The sequence below is a fragment of the Cryptomeria japonica genome, chromosome 5 (assembly GCF_030272615.1).
Source record: "Cryptomeria japonica chromosome 5, Sugi_1.0, whole genome shotgun sequence".
In the NCBI taxonomy this organism is placed as follows: domain Eukaryota; kingdom Viridiplantae; phylum Streptophyta; class Pinopsida; order Cupressales; family Cupressaceae; genus Cryptomeria; species Cryptomeria japonica.
The window spans coordinates 176225360-176246259 of NC_081409.1; the positions used below are offsets into that span (position 1 = coordinate 176225360).

General features: G+C 35.6%; 1 protein-coding gene across 2 annotated transcripts in view; it reads left to right on the forward strand.

Annotated features, from left to right (window-relative positions):
• The window catches only part of LOC131043443 (sugar transporter ERD6-like 4), a 213693-nt gene that overhangs the window by 29995 nt on the left and 162798 nt on the right, over nucleotides 1-20900 (forward strand). For both annotated transcript variants that reach the window (XM_057976640.2, XM_057976641.2), the window contains exons 4-8: nucleotides 359-448; nucleotides 952-1011; nucleotides 3061-3126; nucleotides 3259-3324; nucleotides 3501-3576. In XM_057976640.2, coding sequence (XP_057832623.1) covers nucleotides 359-448; nucleotides 952-1011; nucleotides 3061-3126; nucleotides 3259-3324; nucleotides 3501-3576 — 358 coding nt within the window. The remainder of the gene's footprint in view (nucleotides 1-358; nucleotides 449-951; nucleotides 1012-3060; nucleotides 3127-3258; nucleotides 3325-3500; nucleotides 3577-20900) is intronic.

The following is a 20900-nucleotide window of genomic DNA, read 5'->3' on the forward strand; positions in this document are numbered from 1 at the left end:
AGGGTTTTACTTCTTTTGCTGAAATAATCCCTGCTTTTTAAGGGAGCATCTCGTGTGTATACAAAATCCAGGATATGCCATTTGAATTGAGGGTTTGAAGAATAAAACACTCACTAATTTTAAGAAGTGAAGCTGTATAATTGTAACACTTGAAAAATACCAAAACTTCGTATTCTTCACATCATAACATTGAGATACAATACCTATTTGAAATTGGATGGAAACAAGTAGCAACTATAGTAACATACAACAGATGGTCCTCCGTTTTGATTTCCTTGGATGCATCATAAAAGAGGTGAAAATAAAAGTACCATTTTTTCTTTCATAGCATTTTACTCTTCGACTTTCATGTTTCCAGTTCTCTTTATTTGGTTCGTTGATTACAGTGGGAGGAATGGTTGGAGCCATTCTCAGTGGTACAACAGCAGAAGTTCTCGGTCGCAGGGGGGTAAGTATGCTTGTAGTCTTCTTGACTTTGACTTCTGATTTGCGTGTCTCCTTCCATCGTTGCAATATCTTTTTATTTCCTCCTCTTAAGTGGGATCCATTTTCTTTATTTCATGATTACATTATTTAAATATTTCTAAAAGCAAATTAAATTTCTCCTGTTATGTGGCAAATAAATGCATTAGGTTCTCTATTACTGATATTTTTATTACACATATTAACTCCAAGGTTTACTTATCTAGCTAACCAGCTTGTGTCCTTCAAATGTGTATTTTTGGTCTAAAGTTATATAATTTGTTCATTATTGAGTACGATCTAATTTGCAAACCCAGTAGGTATGCACATGAGCACTTATCACTGAAAGATGATCACCACACGAATAGATTCTTTTATCCCTTTGTCCCCTTAGTCGAAGATCTCCTTAACTTTTATTTTGATAATCAATCGAAATTCACCTTCAGGGTATTATCAAAAAGTTGATTTTTTAGTGGTTGCTTCTTGTAGGCTTTGGCTGTCTCAGCAGTCCCCGTTGTCATTGGATGGTTCTCTGTTGCCGTTACTCAGGTACTTAGAGCACTAATATAAAAGTTGTAAACAAGAAGCACTGTGTTCTAACTTTTAGGGTTTTAATTCTGCTCAAATCAATTGCTGGTTCCATTTTTCATAAAAATAGGTATATTTGCTGGAGGAACACTATAGTTAACATAATTTAAAGGATGACTAAAGAAACAATAATTACTTTGGACATAGAACATCTTAATGAATACACTTCGAATGGGAAGCTGGATGATGGGCCTTAAACTTTAAACGCAAACATCAGAAATAAAAGTCCCAACTGGAATATACCTATCTAAAATGTAACAGTATCCCAGGCTGGCACTGTATAAAAAACCACAACAAATGGTGTCTAGTGTGACAAGAGGCTGAAGTAGTTTAATATCCCAACTTTTACTATTTCTATTCTAGTTCAATTGTTTCTTGTTCACCTGTTAAAAGTTCAAAACAAATTTGCAGTGTAATATGGCCTGTTTTGAAGAAAGAAATGACTAACCCATTGAGCTAGAACCTCTTAAGTAATAAAAACTATCGCTATGGTGCTCCTGCTTTTTTCACAGAGACCATGTTCTGCTATTCCTTTGACAAATGAACCTGGACACGATCTCGGGTGATTATCTTTTTCATGTATGTTATTTTTTTCAAGTTTAGGTTCTTTTAGACATCTATTTTGTGTCAGAAAAATAGAGATCATATTATTGGTTGTAGAAAATTTCACTGTAGAACCTTGCATATTTTACAATTTCTGAGCACAAAGGCCTACTGTCCACTGACACTTTGGAGTTGACTACTTTAGATGGAAAAGCCTGACTATAGAAACAAGAAAGAAAAGTCAATAGAATATCTTTCTATGTGTTTCATACATTTTGATCTGTAACTGCATCGAATATTCCAATAGGTAATTCACCAACACAAATATCATTTAGAAAATCTGATTCACTTAACTCACTGCATACACAATAAAACATGCTCCATAGAAGTGAAATCAATGCTACAGCCAAGGGGAAAAAGCATTCAGTAGAGGAAAGGAAACTCCGAAAAGAAAAGAAAAATATCTAAAGACACCAAATATACCTGGAAAATATCCAGTTAGTGAAAGACTCCGCCATCAAAGGATGTCTGTTTTAATCAAATATACTGAAAATCTTTAAACATACGATTCTAGCTCTTGGAGCTAAGAATCTCCCCGCTTTCCTGTAACTTGTCTGTAAGAACATGAAATGTGGAACTATGGAGCCAGGAAATGAATGCTTCTCTAAAGCATCTTACTGTAGTTAATAAATTTCATGTGGGGCTTGGCCTTCAGAATTCCAATTTCTTTCATGTCTTTCATAGCTGCCAGGTTTGAGCTGTAATTGTTATCTGGGCAATATGCCAAGAGACTCTAGACTCCGTTATTCCTGTTGAATCTGTTTATAAAACTGAATAATCATCCATGATGGTTCACTTGGCATACCCTTGGCACCCATCTCATGTTTTGTGTTGTACTTTAGCTGATTCATTTTGAATTATATTTTTATGGACCATCTTAGAAATTGAGTTGCTTGTCAAATATGCAACATAATGTATTGTTTCCAAAGCAATAGTTAACAACTCCTCCCAAGAAACTTATCTTGCTTATTTTGAAAGCCGGTAATTAAACATTGAAATAAATGCTTCAAAAAAATTTAAAATTTCAATTCTTTGACAAAAGGAGCCTCTCTCATTATTGTCCTCAATCAATTCTAACGAGAATTCACAGTATGGAACTTACATTCTAGACACTTTCTTTATTTTCTAGTACATGTCTAAATAAACTCAACATCAAACAAATGGCAACAAAGTAGTTGATAGAGAATAGAGACATCCAACATCAAATGAATTTGAAGCTAGACTTCTCGAGAATATCAAGATCCAGTTCCTTGGGAATGAACAAATTAGAAGTGCTCATGTGTGCATCCATCAACTGATAGGCATGACTCTTGGCTCTGTATATTCTGACAATGCACATGCATACAGCCACATAAGATAGGTCTTGTTTTGAGACATTAGTTCTAATGACATAAATGCGATTTGCAGGGTGTAGGCCTTCTATACGTGGGGAGATTCCTCGTAGGATTTGGAATCGGAATCTCTTCTTTCACAGTGAGAGCAAATTTTCAATGCTTGTCTTAATGTCATATATTTTATTCTGAATACTATGGGCCAGTGTTGAAACAGGAAAGCAATAGATATTCTGCTATTATCTAACTAATCTTTTTGTCCTTCCAAAATAAGGTTCCAATCTATATTGCAGAAATTGCACCACACCAATTGAGGGGAATGCTCGGCACCATGAATCAGGTGCACGGGATATATCCGTTGATATAAAATTTTGTGGACACCATTCACATTGTCTTTCTGAATTCTCTACTGATTTTTTCAATTTTTAAAAGAATCGAGAACAAGACCTAATATTTACAACCTGATAGAAAGAGAGAATATTCGTTCTGATTATTGTGTTTGTTTGTATGCTGCAGTTGTTCATCTCAATTGGAATAATGCTGGTTTATTTAGGGGGGCTGTTGATGAATTGGCGATTGTTGTCCACAGCGGGTAAGACATGAAATACTTTTCAAAAACCTATAAATCGTTTTTTTGTTGTCAAGTTTGTATTGTCCGATTAAAGATTTATTACAAACAGAATTCAAGAATGCAAAAATCAATTTGCTTATCAACTCCTTAAAACCTTGAAGTGGTATAGAAAAACAGGAAAGAAAATGAGAAACCGATATTGACCTTCTAACAAAGAAAAAAAGAGCTGCTTCCTTCCATGGAAATACTGGCGGAAATACCCACAGTTGGCAGCCCTGAATTCCGAGTTGACTACATTATTCTCATAAAAGGCCTTGCAACCTCGAAAAAAAAAAGGAATACCACGCGATAAGCAACACTATATTTGCATACCCCTGCCAATTCCCATTTGCTTGGGCCCATTTTGATGGAATGTCCTAATCCAATTGCATATCAGCAACTTGGCACACAACCTGACCTCTATCCATCTCCATTTCACTTCTTTTACACACATTCTCGCATATTCAATCATTTATTAGCCATTTACATGAAAGTTTAACCATCACTTTGGTAATATTCATGTAATTTGCAACTTTGTGAATGTTGTCAACGCCCACGTGCTCAAAGTCAAAAATTTGTCCATTTAGAAGCTTGATCCTAGTGATTGAACAATCTCTCATGAGGCGTTCATAAACATCAGATTGACAAATTCAAATACAAGGAAAGAGAAGGCGAACAGATCTATGCTACATTTTTCTCTCATGCTATTCTTATACATAAATAATTCATGTGACACTAGAATTCAATCTTGAGAAAGTTGAATTTTAAACATTAAAATCGATGTATCTATCAATTATTGACCATTATTTTTTACTTGATTGTGCAACATCAATATTAATTTTCCATCATTATTTCTAAAGGTAAGTAGCCTCATCTATTGCATTTAATTTCTTTAAAAACCCTTTTAGTTTATTAAGATGGCTCTTATTAATCTAGGTCAATCGTATGTTTATTGTTTGAATTTGTTTAATTAAACAATATTTATATAAAATTTATTTCATTCTCTTGCATTTTTGGCAAACTACTTTACTCTTATGTGCCTCCTAAGGTTTTACTTTAGGATTTATCCTTCGTTCCAATTAGGGTTTCAATAATGAACGTTTGAATTTCTTTCTTGTATTTTTCAAATCATATTAGTGTTATATTCCTCTTTATTGTCGCTTCATAGATATATCTTTTTGGGGGGATTTGCACTTTGTTGCAGCACGACCTTACCTTTGCTCACCCTAATCACCTTTGGATTTGCTTTTAAGATTCTAGTTTCAAATATGGTATCTTAATAATTTTGTTGATTATTAAATTTAAGTGTGATTTATAATATTTTTTTATTATTTCTTTGTTTATGCTACTATTTATTCAAGATCCTAATCTTCTATTGAGAATGAGTGGTTGTCTTAATCCTACTATCTCTACCCAATCAAATGCAAATGAGTCTATTTTGATTCACAGATTAAGAATACATTTTATGACCATTTTAATGAAGAAGATTACGAGGCATGGCCATGATACTCATGTAGATAAACAAGGTTATCTACTTAGTAGAAGATTACTTGTGAATGCACTCGTGAAAAATCAATCACCTCAACAATTGGCCACACCTCATGTTAAATATCAGTTAATACTTCCTTTGTCATGGATACTTTAGATGACATTGGATCCTTGATGACCTCTTCTAATGGTGTGTCATCCCATCCTTATCATTCTTCTAAGCCTCCCCATATCACTATTATTGCTTCCATAGCTACTACTACTCTCATTGACACTCCTAATGTTATCCCTACATCTACCATAGCTTTATCAACATTTCCTATTAATGTGTTTCCTTGTTATGTCCTACCTTCTAGCTATGTTCTTACCATACTTGCATCTCATAAGTAAATTTCACATCTTATTCTCCTTCATACACTTCTACTCCACCTAATTCATCCCTCTCAAGGGTGATCCCATAATACTATGTCCCACTTTTAGGTTATCCTGATTTTTGCCTCAAATCACATATTTTTTAGAAAATATAATGATTTAAGCCTTGAGAGATTCCATTTAAAGGATTTTAATTAAAGAGGGTTATATCAAACCCCTTTAGATAAAACCCCCTTGGATAAAACCCCTCTAATCTTAAATCATATCTGCAATGGAGTCTCCTCGACACCAATAAACCTCTGTACAAATTAGAATTGCTCTAGCTTCAAAAATTAATTTAAAAAATACAACAAAAATTATGAAAAAATATCCATGCGCTAGATATTGGTGTGAAAAATCTATGTTTTAAAATTTAGAATTTTATCCTCTCTATAAAAAAAGTTATACATTACAACATAATCATCACTTTTTAAAAATGTTGTATACTAAACAATTTTATAAAAATATTCACAATTTATTTCCAACTTTTTAAAATTATACATATTATAATTTGCTAAAAAATCACTAGTTTGTATAATCCTTGAATTCTTAATGGTTTAGTTGCTATAGGTGTTCGAAATTGAAGATTTGGTGAAAAATGTTGATTTCACCATCCTAATTTGGCCAAAATGTGGATCCCATTATCGTGGGTTGACGTAGGACCATACTACAATGATGTCCCTATAGAGTTATTACCATGCTTGCCTCAACTTATTTACCAAGATAATAATTAAATTTCATAATAAATTTGATGTCATTTATGTTTATTACCATAATTCAATAACCTTGATCTACTACGTCAAAATACCCTTAAGCTACTTGCATTTTCTTAGTCAAAATATTGATGGATGCCCCACCATCTTGGAGAGAAGAAAGTACATTTTGCCAATCCAATAAATTATTCACTATACGCTTTATTTGCCAACCATGTGATTAACACTATTTGTTATTATACCCATGTTTCCTCTTTCAAAGAAAAGAGTTGCAACCTTTGCTATCGATTCCCACTCATCAATCGGTTGTTTAGTGCCTATAGAGAAGAATGTTTCCAAACATATGTTATTTCATTCAACATTACTCAATATTTGATCAGTGAGAAACATCTCAATGAGTTCTTTCCCTAAAAGTATCTTTGAAGTAGCCTAGATTAACTTCCTCTATTTGTTGATCATACACAACTTATGAGGTATGATCATGTTACTGTAGGATATATAAGTCCTCAATACTTGCATCATATGCAAAAAAGATTGAGTGTAACTATGCCCTTCTAGCATTATCATATCCATTGACTCTATATTCCCTCTATTGAGACACACATGATAAGTAGATGGTTGCCTACAAAAAGAAATTCTTTTGTTCAAAATCAATACTAGGAGCAAGATGAAGTTGTTCTTTTGTTTTACTAAGTATCCTAGAATCCCCAACTTCTCATGGTGTCTCTATGTATGTCATTTCAATCTCATAATATTGTTTGAACATGATCAAATTAGTATGAAGTATAGCTAACATTTGATGTGTATTAGCTCAAACGACACTATAGGTGAATTCTAGATTAACTATCTATTTACTTTTTTATGCAAGAACCAATATGATGCTTTATGTTGATGCTTGTATTCCTCCCCACTTATACAAAATGTAAAACATAAGAGCATTGATGTAGGGGACTCCCCTAACACATCCAAAACACATGATCTTTTATACTATATGGGGGTTTCTCCACATACGACTCATGCATAGCATAACAAATACAATTACATAGAAATTGCAAGAATATAAATAAATATTTTTCTAGTACTTCAATCTAAAGAAACACGGATATTTAGAAATTACAATGCTTAGCCTCGTGGGTTTTACCAATCCTGCAAGAAAAACTACAACTCAACTCTCATATGAACGATAATTCTTCTCAACTTTAAATTGTCACTCCACTTTGAATGATCAACACCACTCTAGACGATCCACTCAATCTTGGATCAACTCTAAATGATCCATTCAACTTTGGATGATTAAACAACTAGCACAAGCCTCCCTTTTATAGCATTCATGTGCCTCTTAGAAATCTCACTCCCCATCTTGATGAATAACATGTGGCTATCAAGAAAAGCAACACGTAGCCAATAGATTGCCTTTCAACTTCCCAAGGAGGACTCCTAAAAGATGTCTTTTTAATTTTCCAAAGTGGATGCCTAAAAATGCATCTTTTCCCATTTTTATGTAACCATTCAATAAATATGAGTTCATGACTCTTCCCCTTCCTTGTTGCCACACCAAGGAAGGTGTTTAAATATGATTTTAGCATATAAATGATATAAAAATGTGTCCTTTTTTTAAAATTACAATTGCCATTGAGCATAGGCCACAAATATTAAATAATTATTATCCCCTATTTCCCTTTGGGAATTTTCCTAGGTACATGGATACATATATATGCTCGTATTTACTTTTACCACCTAACCATAATAGAAAACAAAATAACAATATTTTGGGAGATATGGGATTTCCCTACACCCTTGGATGCTCCTACATCATATACCTGGGGTAGGAAAATTTTGTGAGCTTGGTCTCACATAATGGAGCTGAATGGTAGAGCCACCCTTTCAAATTGCCAACAATCTTCAACGAACTCCGTCACTATAACAAGTGTAGATGCTCTTCTTTCAAAATCTCGCTAGAACAACTCTCATCCTTCTCTTGCAACTTTGTTGATTACTCTTCTCTCTTGTGGATTTGCATCCACCATTTATCGTCCTCCTCGGCCAAATTCTTTCTCCTCTCCTCTTCTCCTTCATGGAATCTAACCCACTATAAACCAACCACCTCCACCCAAATATTCTTGCCCACTCATGCACACACAAGTCGATATGAATGACATTATGGAAATTAAAGATGTTCATATCTTCTTCTTCCCACTCCTTCACCTTTACCAATTTTCCTTCAATTATATCATATTTGTTGCATCCTTATATAAATCTACACTTACTATTCCATGCTCTTCTTCACACTCTTCAACTCTTATCATCTCAAATGAATCAAACTCAAAACTCTCAAGTTTTACCTTATTTTCTTTTTGCTATTGTGACCTCCTTTCCTCCAGTTTTCACTACACCATTCAGCTCCTTAGGTACACCTATCCAAATTTTTCTACCAATCTATTATTGTTATTCATCTCTTCTTTCCACTAAAGTTTATTCTCCTCTTCATCCACTTGCTTGTCAAATTTGGGGTCCTCTAACTATAGCATCTTAGCTTCTATATTTGTTGCAACTTCTTCAATTATTGCAATATTATTTTTCTCTTCTTCGTTTTTGGCACTACTAGACTTATCTCCTCATATTCATTCTTTTCTTTTATGCCTCCCAACAAACATGTCTCTACTGCAAACTCATCATCTTCTACTTCTTTTTTATTTCTTGCAATCACAACATTATTAAGAAAATAATTCTTTTCCAAGGCATCCATTCTAATTTCAATCTTTTTTAATTCTTTACGAAGCTTCCTATTCTCCACTTCTTCCCAAAATGGGATTATCACTAGTCTCCTTGTGACCTAATTCATCCTCTTCTTTGAACTCATATTCTTCTTTAAAGACTCACATGTCCCTCTACAAACAAACATTCTTTCACAATCTCATTCATATATAATTTTGTGCCTTCTTCTCTACCCTCTATAGTGATAGTCCCTACAAAAAATCTCTCTGGCACTCAAACCCTATGTAGTTATAGGTCTCCTCTCACCTACAACAAACTCTTCTAGAACTCAAATCCTCTATAGTTATAAAATCCTCTTTTGCAACAACCTCTTTCTAGGATTTTATTGATACACCCTCAATATTCCTATACTCGCAGGTCTTGGTGGATCCTCTCCACTCATAGGATCATATGCTTTGATACCAAATGATGTAGGGGACTCCCCTAACACACCTAAAACATATGCTCTTTTACACTATATGAGGGTTAGTCCACCCAAGATTCATGCATATCATAACAAATAAAATTGCATAGAGATTGCAAGAATATAAATAAGTGATTTTCTATTACTTCAATATTAAGAAGCACAAATATTTAGAACTTACAATGCTTAGCATCATGGGCTTTACCAATCCTGTAAGAAAAAATATAAATCAACTTTGAAATGAAGGAAAATTCTTCTCGACTTCAAATTATCAATCCACTTTGAATGATCCATGTGCACCACTCTAGATGATCCACTCAACCTTGGATCAACTCTAAATGATGCACTCAACCTTGGATCAACTCGAAATGATACACTCAACTTTAGATGGTTAAACAACTAGCCCAAGCCTCCCTTTTATATAATTTTTGCGCCTCTTGAAAATCCCACTCCCTCTCTCGATGAATAACACATGGCTATCAAAAAAAGAAACACATAGCCAATATATGACCTTTCAACTTCCCCAAGAGGGCTCCTAAAAGGTGTCTTTTTCCATTTTTAGGTAACCATTCAATAAATATGAGTGCATGATTCCTCCCCTTCTTTGTTTCCACACCAAGAAGGGTATTTTTTATGATTTTAGCATTATAAATGATAGAAAAATGTGTCCTTTCTTGAAAATTACAAATGCCATTGAACATAGGCCACAAATATTAAATAATTTTCACTTCCTATGTCTCATTGGGAACTTTCCTAGGTAAATGGAGACATACATATTCTTGCATTTATTTTTAACCACTTAACCATAATATAAAATGAAAATAACAATAATTTGGGAGACGCAAGATTCCTCTACACCCTTGGATTCTCTTGTATCAAGCATTATAGATTTACACTATGTATGGTAGTAGTTGTCCTAAAACAGTGGTGATGATAAATTCCTCATTCCCATTTCCAATGGTGACAAAAATATCTTCACTTTGCAATAGATTATCTTCATGGATACGTGGCAAGAGTAAAATTTTATTATAATTCCATAACTAATTGTCATATGAAGTATGAACTTGCATACACCAATGCGATTTTTATGGGATGATGTTACCGTAGAGAAAAAGGTTCCATTTGATGAACACCATAATAAGATGAAAAATTATGTGCCATTGTCATTTCTCATAGCAGTAAGAAAGCCTTTACATGTTATTCCTAGCTTACAAAACTCCATTCTCATATGTCATCCTTATCACGCGGTCATCCTAGAGGTATGTTACGAAACAATATATGGTTTTCTCTACCCAGGTACCACAAAATCTCTAGTTATTCATATATCTATCTTTTAGTTATTCTAAACATTATGCCTATCTTTTAGTTGTCATTAGAAAATACCTATATTAGCAAAATCATATACATTCTCCTTGGTATATATTGACCTCAAAATAGAACAATAAATATTGACCTAATCATATTAAATGATATCATACATTTTCATGATCGTTTGGTCTTTCAATATATATAAATACCAAAGATTCTAGGCAACAGATATAAATTATTGATTGTCATTGTTAACATTCAAGACAACAACAAAATGTTGCATCCTCTACCATGATGAATTATGGTAGGGCATTGAATACTAAGATCTCACTCCTTTGTGTAAATCCAACTCTATATTTGAGTTAAAAGATCTAGGTGTCCTTTATTGCAAATCACATCTTTCACCTTTTAACCATGTCAATAGTACTTTCTATGATGATAAAAATATTGAAAGGACATAGTGTAAAGTAAATCCATGCTATTATGAATTTTTTAATATATTTAATTGTAGTCATGGGAATAATTAGAATGCTCACCTTTTTCTTCCTTGATAATGCTAAGTAGTCTCACCTTTTTTTGTCCTTGGCAGATAAAGAGATCAATCACTCCAACTTGCAAACCCAAGACTAATTACTTTGTCATCACCTTCAAACAATTCCATGTAGGATGTAGGAGCACACCTAATTGCTATCTAAAACTCTTTCTTTTGTTATCCATGCAAGAAAACTTCTTGTTAAATTCATGCAGATGTTGTTTTACTTGAGAGATTAAATCAACCTAGCTTTTTAATCTCTTATTTTCTACTCTTCACATAATATCAAGTTTCATGTTACATATTTTGCACTTGTCTAAAGTGAGATAAGCTTCCTTCTTTTTTTCTAATTCAATTTTTTTTGACATGATATTGTAATCCTTGTAACCTAAATCTACAAGTTGAAGATTATTGGAGCCAAACTCCGTATCCTCCACCTTATGCTCCTCCATACTAATTATTACCTTGTAGATTACTTTCATTATTAATTTGTATGGTGGATTTCATCTATTCTTTCTCACTACTTTGTTCCTTTTCTTTTGGTAGATCTAGTTTTAAACCTTTTGCTATTGGCTTACACTCTACACATTCTTCCTTATCTCTTCCCCTTATAAATTTGTAAATGATGTGTATGTCACTTCTTTGAAGGTATACTTGGTCTCTTCATTTCTTTGAAGGTATACTTGGTCTCTTCATTTCTTTGAAGGTATTTGAAGGTATACTTGTTCAATATATTGTGATTTACTTAAATGTAAGTGCCTAGAAAATTTCTAGTATCCACTAAGGTAGGTTTATTTTAGTACTCTATAAGAACTATATAATTGATTTCACATTGGTGTTTGGGAGATTAGTAGATTAAAATTTGGTTCCCAACATTTGATGTAAAATCTAATTCTATCCATCAACCAAGGGCTTGCTTTAAGGATTTTTTTTCTCCATTTTGTATTGGATAAGAAAGAACCTCTTTTTTGAGCTTTTCCTATGGTATTATATTTGCCTTGATATTGTGATAGCTAACTAGGTTATCTCTTGTTTTCCCTTCCAATTGAATGCCAGTTCCCATTTTCTTCTTTCTATTGGGATTTGCAATACTGGTTTGTATTTGTCATTTTTGTTGTAATTTTTGGAGTGTTTCCAATATATGTCATTCTTGCGATCACTTTGTTATATTCTCCATTTTCCCAAAAGATTATGTTCTTTAATTTTCTTTTCCAAGTGATGTGATTATGTGTTCATCCTTTATTTTACTTTTTGTGCTTGCATTTCATGATCATACTATTCATAAATTTTAAGAAATAGTTTTTCATATAATGTATTGATTATATTATTATTACTTAAAAATGACTTATTGAGGGTTGGTAATGGTTCTTCACCCTTTACATTAGTGCGGATATTATTTTTTGTAATTTTTTTTATTATTAGGGATATCATTTGTCTCACAATTTAACATTGGAGTTTTCACTTTATTATAATTCAAATTGTGGGGATGCCACTCTCATATTTTCTTGCCTTTCTCTAGCATCTTCACTAGTTCCTTCAACGAGATTAACAATTTCTAGCTCTTCCTCCTCCTCATAGGATTATTACTCTACTAGTTTCTCTTGTGAGATTACTTTTTTTTTTTTTCACTACACGATTTCTTCCTTTGGAGATCTCTCTCTCTCTCTCTCTCTCTCTCTCTCTCTCTCTCTCTCTCTCTCTCTCTCTAGCTTCTCTTGTGGGATTAAAGATTAGTGCCACTACTCCTTGGATTCCTTTGTCCCCTCCTACACTACTTGCTATTCTTCCTTTTCTCCACAATCTCCCTCCTATATTCCTCCAACTCCATTAATGTCACCTATGAGACAATTGTTCTACCTTCCTATACATGATACCACTAAAGTAAGAAACAAACATATGCTCTCTTTTAAACATTCTTATGGGGTGTTACATCTAGCTATATTGCAAAAATATTTGTCTAATGGAATTAAGGATATTGATCTATATTGATAATCTAAACATGATGTCATACTATTTTTTAAAAGCCAAAATTATTTTTTGAAGAAAAGAAAATTTTAATTAACTTTTAAAAAATAATCGAACATAAAAACTAATAGTCTATTAAATGAAAAATTAAATTAATTAATAAATAATTAATATATTAATGAAGTTGAATTATTTGTATCTAAAAAATGTGCTCACATAAGAAATAACTAAAAATTCTTTATGAATGATATAAAATCCTCCATAATAATAATAATAATAATAAAAATAAAAATAAAAATAAAAATAAATTTAAACTGCTGCACCATACGACGGATGCATGAGCCGCTCCACATAACCATATAAAAATTTCTGCACCCTTTTTATATCATATTTCAATCGTAAATCTTGATTAAAATTTCCAAAATCTTTTTAAGAGGTTGAAGCCCGGAATTCTGAGAGTATTTTTGTGAAGAGCTTAACTGATAAATTTAGCGGTTGAAGGATACGTTTCAGATTTTGAATGGGGTTTTAAAAACCTGTTGTGACCATTTCACACATCGCCCCATTGCAAATGGGGACCCCCTCTTTTTGCTCGTTTTTGCTCACCTTTCGCTTTGCTTTTTAGGGTTTTGGTAGTTCGTCAGTTGTCTGGATTTAGGGTCAAGCCTAAGGGTTTCCGTTACTGTCTTTTCAGGCCAGAGTCCAGTCAGTCTTGAGAGCTTTTTAAGCTTCCTTTTGTAGGATGCAATTTTGAATGGAATGAATTCACTAGAATGGTCTATTTTCAATTGGAATTTTGAGTGCAGAGTCTTAATTTGTCTAAGTGTTGATGATGAAATATGAATTTTATTCAATTGAGTAATTTTGACCCAAATTTTGAGTTTTTTTGATATTTGATCCTGGGCATGGGGAATGATTTGTTTTTGCCTTGTGAAGTGATTAAACGTGTGAAATCATGATATTTTGGCTTGTAGGAGCAAAATCACTCCTGTCCCTCAGTGAAGGACCGGAGCTCGTTTTCAAAAATCTTACTATCTCTGCAGGATCAAGATGATTTTTCGAATGGAAGTAATAAAGAAAGGCGTGATCTTTCCGTTGAATATAAATAGAAGAATTTCACGAACACGGAAATGCCTCAGGAAGCAAAATCGCTCCTGTCCCTCAGTGAAGGACCGGAGCTTAAAATCAAACATCACCTCGTCCTTGTAGGATTTTAACAACTTGACGATTCGGAGAGATCCAAGGGAGTGCATTTTACCAGATGAATATAATTTGAAGGCACAAACATGAAGAAAAGTGGACCAGAATGCCAAGTTCGCTCCTGTCCCTCAGTCAGGAACCAGGGCGAAATCCATTGTAGCTCCTGTCCCTCTCCCAGGGACCAGAGCGAAATTCTTCATAAGGCCTGTTTTAAACAAAGATCAAGCAAATTTTAAGTTTGATGGCGAGAAAGGAGGTGAATTGAACCCGTTGAAGACAAATTGAAGATTACAAAACATCTACAAGGGACCCAAATGCCTAAGTTCGCTCCTGTCCCTCAGTCAGGGACCAGAGCGATTTTTACCTTAGAAAAATTTCTTGCCAAGTAAGAGCAAATTCCAAGGCATGGATGAATGAAACGGAGCACTACAAGACCATTGAAGATAATTTTTGAAGTTAGCAAAGTGAGATGAAGCCTACAAGAGCAAGATCACTCCTGTCCCTCAGTCAGGGACCAGGGCGATATGATGGTTATATTGCCTTTCCGCTAAGTTCAAGACACTCCGAGACGAAGTACAAGGTGGTGAGGACGTTTTAAGGCGTCTCAATGAAGAACGAAGTATCCAAGGTCGCCAATGTTGAAGGAATTACACCAAGACACCCAGTTCGCTCCTGTCCCTCAGGTAGGGACCAGAGCGAAAGTATTCAAATGAGGCTAAATTTGGGTTGCTATTCACATTTTGAATGTTTGAAAGAGAGTAAAGGATATTGTTTTGCACTTTGGAGATAATTGCAAGTTAGTATGATGAAGATTTTGCACTAAATACCCTAGTTCGCTCCTGTCCCTCAGGTAGGGACCAGAGCGAAATTTTCATAAAGGCCTAGATTTTGAAAGTTTAACAAGTATTAAGCGACCAAGAAGGATCAAAGGACTTCATTTTACACGACGAAAGTAATGGCAAGTTGTTAAAAGCAAGCATGAGCACAAGACATTGAAGATCGCTCCTGTCCCTCGGGCAGGGACCAGAGCGATATTCATCATATTGGCCAAATCCTTCCAAAATCACGTTAAGTCAAGATCATGCGAGGTGGTAAAGGGTCTAAGGCATCTTGAGAAGGTGATATACAAAGGTTTCAAATGTCAAATGACTATCAATTGAGCCAAGGAAGCTATATCGCTCCTGTCCCTCACCAAGGGACCAGGGCGATTTTCATTAAATCATTCGTTTTCCTTCAAGATCACGTCAAAGTCAAGGTTCGCAAGATCAAAAACATCATTCAGGAAGCAATGAATGAAGAACAAAGGTTGAAAGATGACAAGTTTTAACAAGAACATGAGGATCGCTCTTGTCCCTCACCAAGGGACCAGGGCGATAATCTTCCAAACATCTATATGCCTTGTGGAAGTCAAGTGAAACAAGCGTGGAATGGAGAAACAATGTCATTGCTTGCCATGTAAAGAGGATGGGTGATTAAAGAAGCGAGATCAAGGAGAGAAACACCAGGATCGCTCCTGTCCCTCACCAAGGGACCAGGGCGATATTTGCTAAAATACTTGTTATCCTTCGAAGATCATGTCAAAACAAAGTTGCAAAGGGTTTAAAACGTCGTTTGGAAGGCAATGAACGAGAAGTTAATGGTTAAGTACGAAGAATGTTGGCTAAAATACAAGGATCGCTCCTGTCCTTCTCCAAGGGACCAGGGCGATAATCCTCCAAACATCGAATATGCCTTGTAGAAGCCAAGTAAAACAAGCATGGAGTAAAGAAACAATGTTATTACTTGCTATATGATGGAGATTGGAGATCGAACAAGCAAGATCAAGGAAAAAACATCTAGATCGCTCCTGTCCCTCTCCAAGGGACCAGAGCGATATCACCTCAAGATGTACTCATTTGCAAGGTCAAGTCACTCAAGTTTGAAAATCCTAGCAAAAATGCCAACTTCCACGTAAGAATGGAGATGTTGAATATCAAAAGTGTAAGGATCAAGACCAAGTTGATATTTCGCTCCTGTCCCTCAGTCAGGGACCAGAGCGTGAGGTTTGAATCTTCCCACTTCTTCAAATTTTGGCGCTAACAAGCATTTTTTGAATTTATTTAAATGCTAAAAATCGATAAAGTTTGAAAATTCAATTAAATTAGCATTTAAAATATAGCGCAAAATATTAATTAATTATTTTGGCCTTGTAAAAAATCGAATTTGTTAATTTAAAAAACAAAGGCATTTAATAATTAATTATTAATTATTAATTTAAAATCAAATGAAGCGCTTGGGTTTATTTTATCAAAGTCGGCCTTATTATTTATTTAAAAATCGTTTAAATTGCCTTATTTTTACAAGTCGGCCTCAAGGTAATTGTGAGGGTTAAGCGCCTATAAAGGGAGGTGAAAGATTACATTTTTTTTATCATCGTTTAATCATTTTTTCATACGATTTGAGGAAGACAAAAGGAGAAGTGCGAATTGTATTCAAGGTGGTGCGAATTTCATTTCAAGCAAGGTGGTGCGAAACATTATCAAAGGAGAGTACGTGCGAACCTTAGTTTCCATTTGTGCGAACTTGCCAAGGATATTGGAAGATCACGTCAAAGACTTGAAAGGTGGCGAAGTTGCTAATTTGAAGAGGAGATCACGTTGAAGCCATCTAATATCAATTTTGCCTAGGCGAATCCATTTGTTTTGCATTCTAGAGGTAGCTCTCTAGTGAGGTATGGCGATATGGTTTTATCATTTTAATTTTGAATTGTTGATCATCATAGCTTCGCATTTTGAATTTTGAATTTTTGAATTCCCTTAGCTCAATCGTTATTTAGGAAATGATAACTCAAAGACTTATCATGATGTTTCCTAAAATTTACTCTCTAATTTATGATATATATTGCAATATCTAGTTTCTCATTGTGAAATGTTGTGTAGGTATGGCAACCCCGAAGGCGGGAGCATGCACCAGTCGTCCAGCTCTCATGAAGGAAGATCAAAAGACTGAAGAAGTGGAGACCAAGATCGTGTCGAAGTGGAGCAACATTGGAGATACTAATTTGGGCAACTTCAGCACAAAGAAGTTTCGAGATGTCCCTTACATTGGCAAGCCATCACCTGTTGCCTGGAGGATAATTGAAAGTGGCATCATTAAGGCGGCCGGCTTCCCTCCAGCCGTTCAGTGTCATGAGTTGATGATCGAGTGTGCTCGTCATTATGATCCTCAATCCAGAACGATCGTGTCCAAGGAAGGAAACACTTTGGCGTATCTTTCAGAGGAAGCTATAAGTGAGGCTTTCCATCTTCCAGAGCACAAAGATATGGTCTACAAGAGCATAGAAGGAGCCAGGTCAATGTATGAAGATGATCCAAATGCTTGCCTAAGCATCATTAACAAGAACTGGTTACTCAAGAGTCGTCCTCGCCTGAGTAAGGTACTGAACACACCACACAGGATTGATTTCCAGGAGGAGTACAGAGATTTGATTACAATGCTCAACCGAGTCACAGGAGCCCCTCAGGCTTTTTACTTTGAAAAGTGGATGTTCTACTTCATCCAGGTGATAGTTCAGGGTAAAGAAACAATTCATTGGGCTAGAATGATTAGCCATTGCTTGGACGTACAGTTGAGGAGACTCAAAGCTACCAAGTCCTTCCACATGAGTTCATACGTCATCTATGCCTTGATCAGAAGTTTCGAGTACGCAGGACTACCTCACAGAGGAGTGATTGGAAGAGGACCCGGCGAGGTCAGAGTTTGTGATTCCTACGTTCACTTGCATCATCCGCCAGGAAGCAACTACAGGTTAGTTAATGATACCTTCACTATAAACATCACAAGGACGTTGCAAGGCGGGATTCACAACAGATTATCTCAGGATGCACAGGAACTAGTAAAGAGGTACGGTGCTTGGTTTATCCAATTTCCGAAGTTTACTTATATTAGAGTTCATGGATGTCCTTCACCTCCATACATGTTGCCAAGATATCCGACAGACAGAATTGTGTTACTTGAGGTAACAAGACAGTTGGCAGCTTATGCGAAGGCATTCAGACACAGGCATGGAAATGGAGTTCCGGTACCTATCATATTGGGCAATTCAGTTGAGGTATGTCCTAATGCTTTAGTCATGGATGACGCAGAGAAGGAGTTAGCTTTGTATTCCTTTTCATTCTTTGCTTTGAGGGAAAACTTTGATCCACATGGATATATAGAGGAGACAGTCGGTAGGAAGTTTAAGCATGAGTTTCAGATTGAAGATTTTATGATGAATCTCTTAGACGATCTTGAAGTAAAAAGAAAGATGCACTCTAGATTGCCTTTGGATTTCATCAGGAAATGCAAGATTTACAGAGTGGCCGACCAAGCACAGGACAGTGGCAGACATCTCCAGTCATCCTATGATCGAGAAAGCAAATCAGTAAGGTTAGATTGGAATGAGCTCGAGATCGTGGATCTAGATGCTTTGATGGCTCCAGTCTTGTCTTGTACTCGCAGATGGGTTGATGTGCAGCATCAGAAGTTGAGAGAGCAAGACATAGCTATGACTTTCACTTTGGAAGAGAAGCCAATCGAAGGTGGGGCTAGTGTAAGCGAAGGTAATCCTAATCCCAGAAATGCAAATGAAGGCAACCTTCGAAGTGCAAGTGAAGGCGATCTTCATCCAAGAGGCTCGAAGAGGAAAGAGAGACCTGAAAAGAGAGAATCTTCCAAGAAGAAACAAGAGGCCAGCCGAGATCGTTCATCCGGTACATCCTCTCGACAGGAGAAAAGGACACTTGAAGTGGAAGAGTCTATGAAGTCGATGGTTCAGAATGATAAAGAAGGACAGGTACCTCAAGGGTCACCAAGTGGATCTCTCCAAGATTATGAGCTACATGAAGATAAGAACAATGACGAGGTAACATCTCCTCACAGAGAAGAAGAAATATTGCATAAGGAGATACAGGTTAGAGAGACAAGATCAGCCATCCCAGATTGGTTGAAGGAAAGATTAACGAAGGTGATTGTGATCGAGGACGAAGACAATGTGATTGATTTAGAGAGCCTTGTTGGACATTCCCAGGAAGTGACAGAGAAGAGAAAGGCTACCAAGATGTCCAAGATGATTAGAGATGAGACTGGATCCAGAAAATTGCAGATAGCTACACCGGCAGTAGACAAGTACGAAGGTGAGATCTTAGCAGAGGAATATGATATAGAGACATTTGATCTAGGTCCATCCACAGCCGAGCAGACACTAGCTGATGCCACCGATTCATTTGAGGCATTGAAGGAGAAGCTCAGGGAAGAAATGGAGAAGAGTAGAAAGCTCGAGAGGGAGGTCGGTGCATGGAGAACGTATTTCAGCCATCTCAATCAGCCTTTAGGATGTCAGGATCCAGCAAGATCACCTATACAGGCACTTCCCCTTCAATCAATTTGTGAAGCAGAGAGATTCAGGAGTATGGTCCAGCATATGAGTACTTGGATGGATAAATCTCATACAGTTGCCGTAGAATTTGCAACAAGGATGATGAAGACTATTCACAGGGCTATTCAGGTTCTTGAGATCATCCACAATTTGATGATAATGGTAGCCGCTTTTGCTCATACCAAGAACGTTATCATTCCTGTCTTGAAGGTGATTAGACAAACATCGAAGAAGGTCTTAGCGCAGAAAAGGATTATGGATGGAGGACCTCACAGTTTACTTCAGTGGTCAACCTTACTCCAGATGAAGGAAGTTCTCTTTGAGGACATCAGTACTAGGTGCAGTCATGTTGAGGAGGTGATCAACCCGATCCAGGACAGAGTATTTGAGGTACTACGTACCATTCTTGGCAGGAGGATCGAAGTTGAGACAGATGTGGATCTGCAAGAATTGGAAGATAGAATCAAGGTCATCTTTTGCAAGGACGTCAATATCACAGATGAGCAACAGAACCAGATGTTTGCTACCATGCTCCTGATGGAAAAGACTAAGGAACTTGAACTTACATGGGACGCAGCTCTTCTGGATGCATTTGATCAGGTCATCCACTTGGAAGAAAGAATGAAGAATCTTCCCGAGATTCCAATTGCTGAGATCGAGGGAATTGTGTCAAGATTCATTGCATATGCTAAAAAGGAGCATTGGAAAGGGAATAAGATTCTATATGAGAGGTTGTTATAGATGACATGACATCCTAATTGTCATTGGTCTATGTCTCCTAGATTTTCGTGCCAAATTTATAATTGGCTATGCATTTAATGTTGTACAATAAAAAAAGAACTTTTGTAACAAACCCTAATTAGGGTTTAGGTGTCATGATTTTGACCGTTGATCTACTTTCAATCTGGACCATTCATTGTAATTGAGGATGCTATTTATACCCTCATTTTCATTTCATTTGTAATAGAGATAGTTAAGAGATTAGAGAGAAAGTTTGATGTATTAGAGAGATTAGAGTTAGAAACAATTTTACTTTTGTAGCAAGATTGAGTTTGAGGAAAAGAATTCAAACAATTGTTGTATATGATGACTTTGAAATCAATGAAATATTGAAGT